Raw genomic sequence first — 11,434 nt, 5'->3', positions numbered from 1 at the left:
GATATAGTCCACAGTTCAGTTCAGGAAGAGCAAAGGTCTAAGGCCAGCCTATAACTGCATCGCCTGTCATCAGGCTGCTATGGGGGAACATATCATACTGCACGAGGGAATGTTGATGCAGTTTCTCCATTTTGACAGAAGAGGGCACTCTTAAATCACCAGTGTTGTTCAAGTTACTTTTAAAAAGTAAAGAGTTATAGTTATAGTTACTTATCTAAAAAAGTAACTTTAGTTACTTAAGTTACTTTACTTTACTTTACTTTATGAAAGTAACTTTTAAAGTTACTTTACTTTACTTTAAAAAATAATAATATAAAAAACGATTTAAAAGAAGGTTTTTTGTTCTGTCGCACAGTAAGAGAAAAGACAACTCCCTCCTAACATTATGAAATTTAGTGGAACAATAAAACATGTTCAGAAATTTTGGCATCTTTATTGTAGCCTCAACTTGCCTTCAAAACAAATTTGCAATATGAAAAAAATAATAATAATCAAATAAAAAATGAGTCCATATATCTGCAGTGGTAGAGAGATATTCTAATTCATCAAATGTATTTTTGAGCTCATCTTCCATTTTAGAATATTCACTGTTCAGGTATTTAGAAAATGTATTTCTGCACATTGGCCCTGCTTTCACTGGTATTTTGCTGACCAGTGCTCTGAAAGGAACAGACCACCGTTGAGAGGGGAAGCATTTCCTCAACAAAATACCTGGCAATCATTTTGTCAAGTTGACTCTTGGTGACATGCCTCTGTGGCGATTTAAAATCGATCTTTGTCTGTTTTGGTGATATGAGGCAGCCTAGCTCATGGACTGATTTAAGATGCTTTCTTAGATTTGCATTGCTCTTCTTGGCTGTGGACAATGCTTTCTGTCCGCCACACAATTAGCATTTTCACCTCGATGTTTTTCTGGGGGGGAGAGGGCAGCCCTATCACTGTGCCCATAGATAGTTTATATATATCTGTGCCCGGGGAGGTGGCCACGGTCCCGCGGGGATCCGTTAGCATGCAACACGGCAAATACGCACGGCTAACGTCAGGCACTGTACTGCGGCGCCCACTAGCTAATGCTGGCTAGCGCAGGAGGGTCCCTCCTGGAGGGATGCAGCAGCAGCAATAATAATAAAGGAAGTGCGGGGAATCACACACAGCAGGGACACTCCATGGCATGTTAAAACATTTCCTTTACCCGCAAGTACTCAAATAATGCTTGTAACCCACAAAGCATCCGATCTCGCTGTCGTAGCGTGTGGTAATGTTCGTTCAACCGGCCTTTTTTGTGTATGCGTAACAAGGGTTTGTGTGTCTGTCTGTGTTTACATATGAGTACATACGAGTAAGACCCGCCCTACTCTGTCAGACTGTCTCTGATTGGCTTACCCTGAAATCTGGCCCTACGTTAGCCAATCAATGACCTCTTCTGCGACATGCTTTGTTCAAGTTAGGGTGCGTAGCCATGTGGGCTCAGAGGCTAGAGCACAAACAAAACTGTCAACACAGTACAACACAGCAGTCAGCACAGAGCCTGTATGACAGACTCACGGCGCTGTATGGGGAAACTTTTCACTTGGATCATACGTTGACATAATAACGCTATAACGCGGTAACGCTCGGACAATAACTATAAGGCCGTTATGGAATAGGGAAATGTAAAGCCTCCGTTACAAGTTACTGCAAAAAGTAGCGCCGTTAGGTAACGTAACGTGATGTAAGGGCGTTAGTTGTACAACACTGTAAATCACGGTTCACATACAGTCAGGTCTAGAATTTTGGAGCATGCAATGTGAGAATGTTTTTTATTTACCCATGTGTCGTGGGTGTACCCATGTCACACTAATTCATTCCTAAATCAAATCTATTATTTTTCACACGCACGCACACACTTTCAAGAATGTGACAATTGAGCTTGTAGCCTCTATTTTCCACTTTCTATGTATTTTTCTTTCCTCTTTTTTGTGAAAGGATGAAATAGGGCTTAATTTCCATTAATTCATGTGCAAAAGGTGATAACACACATTTTAGAGGCTGTTTTGCACACATATGATTTAGGCCTATAGTATTCATGCTCCAGTTTTAGGAGCATGAATAAATACCACAGTGGTTGGGGAAACTGCAACATGACGTCACACCGCTGTGATAAGCGGCTCACCGCTCACCCAAACCCATTGCTCTGTTTTTACTAACCACCAAACGGTGGTCACCTTATCACCTAAAACTGGAATAGCCTATGAGGCCTTAATTTAGCCTACAGTATCGAGATTTTGACGTGCCCTTTGACGGCCTTCGTTCAGCACAGAAACCTTTAAAACCACTGCGATACAGTACGTTATTGAGGGTCATTCATAAACAAACTCAAACGACAGAAAGAAGCACTGTGTCACTGTGGGTTTTTATTGGGGAATCAGGCTTACACACAATGCAGTACAGTACATCATCAGGCTCCCAGTGGGCCTGCACAATGTCAGACACATCACTCGTCGATGACCACGGTGTTGGAACTGGTCTGGCGTTCGCTGGAGAGCACGTTGCCATACTCGTCCACCTCCTGTATGATGGTCACCACCTTGGTGGTCTTGATGGTCTTGGTACTGCAGAGAGAGAGAGACAGACAGAGAGAGAGAGAGAGAGAGAGAGAGAGAGAGAGAGAGAGACCAAATGGAACAAAGGGTGGTTACAAGACACGCCAGGGCTTCCCAAACAAGTCCCCCAAATAGTCATAACAATGACTCCATCATACACCATTTGGATTTTTAGATAGGCTATTGCATTTTAGTTTTATATTTGTGATCGGCAAAATAATTCAGTGTTTTTAATGGCACCTGTCTTTTAAAACCTGTGATCATGCTGAAAGTTGAATAAACATAAACAATAAACATAAACATAAACAATACTCTGCCTGTTGACCCCCTATATAAATTGAACAAATTAACGTAACAAATCATCTACAGATATATGACTTGTCGAGGTCTCCGTCCAGCAGCCTCCTGTACTCGGCGATCTCCATCTCCAGCTTGGTCTTCATGTGCAGCAGCCTCTGGTACTCCTGAGCCTGGCCCTCCGTGTCGGCTCTGAGCAGGGTCAGCTGCTCCTCCAGAATGCCAACCTGTCTCTGGTAGCCGGCCAGCAGGTTGGCGTACCCGCACTGGGTCTCGTCCAGGACGCCCTCCAGAGACGCTTTCTGCTCCACACATGGAAGAGAGGGGGATGGATTAGTGGAATGTAACGATTTATCTGTAAATCGATTAAAAACTATTTAGGAAAGTACAGGATCTTTGTAAGATAATTGATAAACAATATGTCATTTGTCTAGAAGCACTTATCCCGAGGCTGTTCGCCTTCCTGAATGCTGACCCTCTTTTCACTCGCACTTTACAGCGTGAAGCTGCTTTGTAAGAACGATGAACTGCGATAAATTGCCATTTATTTAACATGAATTGTAACGTTTTGCATTCTTCTTATGTATTGGTCCCTCTCATATGATGTTTGTACTTTTGTATCTTTTTCTACTGTCTGAATATGTGATGTGAATTATGTGTCTATTTGTATGTCTGTTTTTAGAGCACTGAAACAAATTTCAATCAACTCTGTTGACATGGCAATAAAGTACTGATTCTTGAATCTAGAAAATTATTTTGTGGTTATTAAATCGCGAAAAATCGTATTATGAGTAAATGTATAAGAGCCCCTTTCCATTGCAATTGGACCAGAACATTGGCTCTAGAAAACAAGCATTTTGGTCTTTCAATGTACCAATAAAGGGTCCAGTTCCGAGTTCTCGTACACTTTTGGTATAGTGGTACCTTTGAGGCTCACGGTTCTGCCTCGCAAGGCCTTTTAAATACTTAAACCAATCATAAAATGGATTGTAGAACATTACTGGGAGGCGCGGGAACAGGAGCAGACCATCTAACCAAACGTCAGTCTGCTTTTCTCGTCATCACTACAACACTAAGCGTTGCCCCTGAAGTCGGCGGAAACAAAAACCACAACAAGCCATTATTCTTCCCTAAACCGGTTCTTACCTTGTTGATCTCGGCCTGGAGCTCGATCTCCAGACTGTGCAGCGTCCGTCTGACCTCGATTATCTCACTCCGGGACGAGTCAAGGATCACGGTTCTTTGAGTGACTTCCTGGTTCAGCTCGGTGGTCTGTGGACACGGAAACCAACGTTAATGGGATTCATGGAATTTGTATAGGCTATTAATTCTAAAAATAAAACAAATATATTTTTTTTAAATCTAGGAAAAGAAAATTTTTACTCGAGTCGTGACCAGTGTTGTTTTCGTCGACTAAAACTAAGACGAAAAATGTTTGTCGACTACCATTTTTTACTGACGAAAACTAAATGGAAACTAAATGAAAACTAAGCTATGGTGACTAAATGGTCTAAAATGTTAGGAGGGGACTAGTGGACAAGAGATCCAGTATGCATTTTACACTTGCACAACGCGTTGCGCGTCGTGAGCTTGTAGATCTGCTATTTTCAGCAAGTGTAAAATCAGTCATTATGACGGCATCAAGGCCCGCCAAAACACATGTTAGTCGACTAAATCAACTGTAGATTTAGTCGACTAAAACTAGACTAACGCTAAGACATTCCAGGTGACTAAAATGTGACTAAAACCACATGAAAACTATTCAAGATACTATGACTAAAACTAAAATCAAAAATCTGCTGCCAAAAACAACACTGGCCGTGACCCATAGAAATTGGTCCGTGACCCACAGACATGGGTGCCGACCCACTGTTTGGGAACCAGTGGTGTGTAGCGTGGCCCTACCTTGGTCTGGAACCACGTCTCCAGCTCCAGGCGGTTCTGGGCCGTAACCCTCTCGTAGTGTTCCCTCATGGACTCCATGACCGTGGCCAGGCACTCCTGAGGGGCAGCGTCGATCTCCACGTTCACCTGGCATCCCACCTTGGAACGCAGCATCAGCGTCTCCTGGAGAACCACACCAGATTGGCAATATTGTATGTGGCGGGTCAGATTCATAGGCGGATCTAGAAATGATGGGCCCCTGGGCCACCGTCATGCAAAAAGGTCCCCCACCCCACCCCCCTGGAGCTTTTTTTTCTTCTTCTTCCCGACGTGGCGCATACTGTCTGCACACGTATACGCATAACAATTATGACATATAGGCCTGCGATATTCAGAATTTACAGCAAGGGATTGCTTAAAAATAATAAACAGCCAAAAACTAAGCCAAATAAATGCAAACTGAGGGTTTAAACACTTGCAGTAATGTACCGTATCATGATGGTTTAGGACTTTTGGGGTTATTTTATTGACACAAATAAATAAGCCCATTGTTAATAACAGTGACAAGGACCGTGTGCGTCACTGTTATTCACTGTTACCCCTTTTTTGGGGGGGGCCCTGAGCTTGAGCCTCTTCGTGGTCATGCGGACGCTCAATCTCAGGGCCCCCCCTAGCTCAGGGGCCCCTGGGCCTTGGCCCAACAGGCCCGTTGGATAATCCTCCCCTGGTCAGATGAATCGACTTCATTGATTATTTAAGATTATTGGTATACTGTCCGTCCGGTATAAGCTATACTCCATAGTACCCCCCAAAATGGCAAAAAGGAAAATATGTGTGCCCACTTAAGCCCCATATACAGTACTTCGTCATATGACAAATAGTGAAAAGTGTAACACGTAAGCCCTATTTCTTTCTTTTGGATCACCATTATAATTTCTTTCAATATCTTCAAATCAAAACTACAACAGCTTTTGAGTGTCTGTGCGTCATCTTTGACATCCAGACATCTATACCAACCTCCTCGTGGTTGATCTTCAGCCTCATCAGCTCCTCCCTCAGGTCCTCGAGGTGCATCTCCACGTTTGATCTGCTCACGGTCAGCTCATCCAGAACCCTCCTCAGACCAGCGATGTCTGCCTCCACACACTGGCGCATGGACAGCTCGCCCTCATACCTGGGGTAACGAAGGGAACGGTACAGTATACAGTCAGTGGTTGTATCAAAGTGGGGTCTGTCTCCTTGAGGGGGTTCCAGGCGATATATTATAACTCCAGGGAATCCCCAGCAACATTATGTATTCTAGCCTGAAAGCCACGTTTTACCACACTTTCAGTAATTCTGAAAATGTGACCTGGGTTAGTGCGCCAAGGATGCCTTCTCTCACCCATTCTCTTTAACATTTTTCTGGAGCGTATCATGACGGATGCCCTGGCAGACCATGAAGGAACTGTCAGTATTGGAGGCAGACCAATCACCAACCTCCGCTTTGCGGATGACATTGATGGGCTTGCCGGAGAAGAAAATTAACTTGCCAGCCTAGTGGAAAGGCTGGACATCACTTCCCGAGCCTATGGAATGGAAATCCATGCAGAAAAAACAAAAATGATGACCAACAACGTCAGCGGCATACGCTCAGACATCCAAGTAAACGGACAGTCACTGGACACGGTCTCCAGTTTCAAATATCTTGGAGCAATCGTGTCCGATGAAGGATCCAAACGGGAAGTTCTTGCCAGAATTGCGCAAACAACTGCTGCCCTGGCAAAACTCAAGCCCATATGGAAAGACAAAAACATTAGTCTGGCATCAAAGGTGAGACTACTGCGATCACTTGTCATGTCAATCCTTCTTTATGCTTGTGAAACTTGGACCCTTACAGCTGAGCTACAGAGGAGGATACAGAGCATGGAGATGAGATGCTACAGAAGACTCATGGGTATCTCCTACACCCAACATGTCACAAACGAGGAGGTACGGCAAAAGATCAGCCAAGCCGTCGGCCCACATGATGACCTTCTGACCACTGTCATCAAGCGCAAACTGAGGTGGTATGGACACATCACCAGATCCTCAGGCCTTGCAAAGACCATCCTGCAAGGCACTGTACGAGGTGGCAGGAGAAGAGGGAGACAAAAGAAAAGATGGGAAGATAACATCGGAGAATGGACACACTTGAAACTCAGCGAGGCAATGAGAGCTGCCGAGGACAGAGAGGGATGGAGAGAGCTGGTCAGCAGATCGTCTGTGGTGCCCCAACGACCCTCCGGGGTTACGGGATAGGTGAAGGTGAAGGTGAAGGTGACCTGGGTTAGCCTAACCCAATTAGTCCAGGTGCTGATATCCATGTCAATCTTTCAGTTCCCAAGTCTCCTGCACTATGTTGTCTTGTGTTGTCTTTTGACATATGATATGTCTGTTTTGTTTTGATAGTTACTGTATATCACCGCTTTTAACAGCCTGCACATGTGAACTACAGATGAAAAAATAGGCCTAAATTCAGCCTCAAACATACTATCCCGCTTAACTTGTTCTCTGTCTCTGTTCCTATGCTGTCATTCACCCGATGGAAGTACAACCCAAACCACAAGACATGTACGTGTCTCTCAGCTTAAAATGTGTTCATTTTCTCAAGAGAACAAAGCAGTATTTTTGTTTGTTTGTCTGTTTTGACGCCTTTTTCCGTACTTACTTGATTTTGAAGTCATCTGAAGCCAGCTTTGCATTGTCAATCGCCAGGTAGATTGCAGCGTTGCCAAGGACCGAGCTGGTGATCTATAGAGTGAGGAAGCAGTAGAAGTGTCAACGGCTGAACAGCTAGATCAGTGAAACATGTTCATGTCAAGGAGCCCCAAATGTATTTGGTCCAAGACCCCCGTCTGAAAAGATTGTGTGCCAGGTACTGAGGTACACCATGAGAGGCAATTAAGCTCACGCACTGTGAGCTTGCAGATCGGCTATTTTCGAATAGCCAATATAAAAAATAGGGCTAAAGTGGTTAGACTGGCTTTTAGCTCATTTTGTCGGGGAGGTGGTAGAAGGGCTACCACCTCAAGGATGCATAACCAGTATCCTGTTAGTGGGACCTCTTTGGCTTTGGCTCCCATTAAATCCTTTGTTCTTTTTTTGGGGGCGGTATCTTTAGGCTAGGAGAGTATCTGTAATGGTTACGCCTAACCTGTTCAGCAAGCATTTAGTCTAGCATTCCAAAAGGTTTCAAAATAGTCTACTCATTAAATTGTCTGGACAGCAATGTCAGCAATTTAAAAATACAACATAAATAATTTGTCAATAATTTTCTAAAAGTTCTGTTGCTTCCAATGTTTACTTTATACCTCTATGCTTTGTCATAATTATGATGACTAGCGAATAGTAGATCTACAAGCTGATGCTATGGGTTTTTGTGAGCAATACACTGAGCTTGTAAATCTGCTATTTTCAGGATTTTTAAAAATGAAAATTATTTTAACCCATTTAGACTGGGAAAGGATCTGTCATTTAAAATGTTAGCATTGGCTATTCAAAAAATAGCAGGTATACAAGCTCACAGTGCGTCACTTTGTGCCGCACTGCAAGCTTGTACAAAATAATTCAAAGTACTGATTTAGAAGGCATTTGTAGAATCGGCATTGAAAATGAAATGAAAATGATTGAAAATGATGGGAAACGTTTGCAAGAAATCTTCCTATATGATGACAAAATAGCGAAGCCATGTTGAAAGTAAATGTAATGTAAAAGTGTGACCAAGCTCCGAAAATGTACATGAGTTCATGAGATCGATACCGTTTGCTACAGCACCTAACTCCGCGGAAAAAGCTCTTAATTTCTCACCTGGTCCTGAAGTTGGCTGATCTGGATCTTGAAGGCGGTTTTGATTGATTGATTGAAAATTTTATTAACAGTTTGCAGAATTACAGTACATTTCAAGCACAAACTCAATACAAAGGCTGTTAACTGTGAGTGGACGACCCAATTAAGCATTACACTTGTTTACAACAGGGTCCACCATGTTCAATTCATAAAAACATTCATCAAAACATTTAGAGACGCAGTCGTGCGTCTCCGGCACGGCCCTCTGCTCCAGGAACTGCCTGATCTTCAGCTCCAGGTCGGTGTTGGCCGACTCCAGGGAGCGCACCTGGTCCAGGTAGGTGGCTAGGCGGTCGTGGAGGTTCTGCATGGTGGCCTTCTTGTTGTCGTGGATGTTGATGCAGGGGCCGGACACGTCCACGCAGCTGGTGCTGCGGACCATGGAGGCCTGGGAGATGCGGACGCCGGAACCTCCGGCTCCGCCGTACATGCTGCCGGCCCGCAGACCACGTGTATAGGTGGGAGCAGGGTCGACACTAAAACCGCAGGTGGGCATAGACGTCATGGGAGGCTCGATGTATAGCTGACCGAAGGAGGGCATCGTCATGGGAGAGCGAGGAGAGCTCACAGAGGAAAAAGACATGTCTGAGTGAGGTTTTCGGCTGGTCGGTGCAGCAGGTTAAGCTCTGGATGGAGAGGATGAGGTTTTCGGCTGGTCGGCGGTGGCAGGTTGAACGCTCTGGACGGAGAGAGGAGAGGGCTGTGAGTGAAGTGAAGCACTAGGTTTGACAACGGCACCTTTTATAGTGCGAACGTGAGGGAGGGGCGGCCAGGCGGTTTCGGAGCATTTAGAATACCAGATAACTGGTTTTGTGGCTAATCACCAGGTTGGAATGTCCTGCGATGTGTGACCGCGTGTCACTATCAGATGAGGAGGTCCATTAGAGATTAGCCATAGTGGTCGTCCGGCTTGTCGCCTGAGGACATATAGGCACGCACGCACGCACGCACGCACGCACGCACGCACGCACGCACGCACGCACGCACGCACGCATTCATTGTCACACATTAATACCCTGATAACACAGACCTATTGATTCCTTTTTTTGTTGTTTCATTATTTCTTGTTTGCTTGTTGTTTGCCAGTGTTCATTTTGACAGCAAATTCTGATATAGTCTTAGTCCTTTGAATAACACACCATTTAGTTTTAATCGTAAATTGTTTAGTCTTAAAGTCTTAGGCGACTAATTGATATGAAAATATTACTTTTAGTTCTAGTCAACAAAATTAACATTGTTGTTTGCAGTATGGTTCTGACACCCTGTATAATTATATTATCAACTATGTTGGCTAATTATTAGTATCATTGGTAATCTGGTATCTGGTAATAATAAATAATAACTTATTCCAACTCTAATCATGCAAATTAAAATTGTATGCGTGCCAACTATGTTGTTGGCGAAACATGTTCTACTAATGCTGTTGTATTGTATAGGTGGTAGACCTGACAACGAATTAAATAAAAAGTCTTCTGAAAGAATATTATATTCAAATATTTGTGGCACATTTTCACGATTTTTCAAAAATAGCAGATCTGCTATTTTTCAATAGCTAAAGTATTACATAATGCTTAGTTAAAACACCAAAAGGGGTTCCTGCCCAGAATGGGTTAAGGCCCCATTTACACTGGCAGTCAAATCCAGCCTGAATCAGACCTGTGCCACATCCACATTGGAATCTGATTTGTTTAAACACAAACAAGTCACATGGAATCAGATTTTTTACAAATACGACTTGAGACACATTCAGAGTTGGGTTCAAATCTGAGTCACATCTGATTTCTGGAGATCCGTCTCAGTCTGAACGCAGTATATAGTAGCCTGATCTAAAAAAAACCCAAATAAAATAAAATAATTTCATGTGACTCGTTTGTGTTAAGACACAAACGAATCCCCCCCCACCGCCCCCCCTTTTTCCCCCTCACTGTATATGTTTCTTTTCCCTTTTTACCTCCATTATGATGAATTCCTGTACTGTTCTTTGTCTATATAGAAGTGTCCATTTGTACGTCTCTAAATGTTTTGATGAATTGAACATGGTGGACCCTGTTGTAAACAAGTGTAATGCTTAATTGGGTCGTCCACTCACAGTTAACAGCCTTTGTATTGAGTTTGTGCTTGAAATGTACTGTAATTCTGCAAACTGTTAATACAATTTTCAATCAATCAATCAAACACATTCCCACCTAATACTTCGTTAGACTTGATGCGAATGGGCGGAGAAGTTGGGATTCTTGCATACCGGTATTTAATTTGCTGCGGTTTGCCTTCACATGGCTGTGTCAAGCGCAGCAAGGAAACGAAGCAGGGAATTTTATCAATGTGTTCAATTCATAAAATACACAGTGAAAGCTATGGTGTTAAAAAATATACTTTGAGTAATAGTTAGGACTTTTGACGTAAAGTGAGGGTAACGGATGTAGTGTGTCGTCAGGGAATGTGTGTGTGTGTGTGTGTGTGTGTGTGTGTGTGTGTGTGTGTGTGTGTGTGTGTGTGTGTGTGTGTGTGTGTGTGTGTGTGTGTGTGTGTGTGTGTGTGTGTGCGCCAGCCACTGTTCTTTTGGGCACATGAACGAGGCACTGCGGAGATGGGAGCGCAAAATGATTCGAAGTTTACAATAGCTTAAATAGCTACTCTCAGTCCCAGAGTCCCATTGATGATCCGATCACCATATAGCCTACAATTATTATGCATACAGTATGCCATGTTAGCTATGCAGTTTATAAATCATGCTGATCTCCACTCGGATCCCCACACACAGTGACAGCCCTCCATGTTTACGCACGACAGACAGACAGAATATT

At 43.5% G+C, this 11,434-nt stretch overlaps 1 protein-coding gene across 1 annotated transcript; it reads right to left on the bottom strand.

Annotated features, from left to right (window-relative positions):
* Positions 1-2,473: 2,473 nt before the first annotated feature.
* Positions 2,474-9,213, bottom strand: LOC306937225 (keratin, type I cytoskeletal 50 kDa-like; the record flags this gene model as incomplete). The annotated part of the gene is made up of 7 exons (XM_079520890.1): positions 2,474-2,591; positions 2,961-3,181; positions 4,026-4,151; positions 4,785-4,946; positions 5,781-5,937; positions 7,453-7,535; positions 8,809-9,213. 7 exons carry the CDS (start codon positions 9,211-9,213, stop codon positions 2,474-2,476), a joined length of 1,272 nt encoding a protein of 423 aa, XP_079377016.1.
* Between the last annotated feature and the right edge of the window lie 2,221 nt (positions 9,214-11,434).

Source organism: Electrona antarctica (genome assembly GCF_951216825.1).
Source record: "Electrona antarctica genome assembly, chromosome: 14".
Lineage (NCBI taxonomy): Eukaryota > Metazoa > Chordata > Actinopteri > Myctophiformes > Myctophidae > Electrona > Electrona antarctica.
Note: the sequence above shows the minus strand (reverse complement) of the source record. Positions and strands in the feature narration are given on the sequence as shown.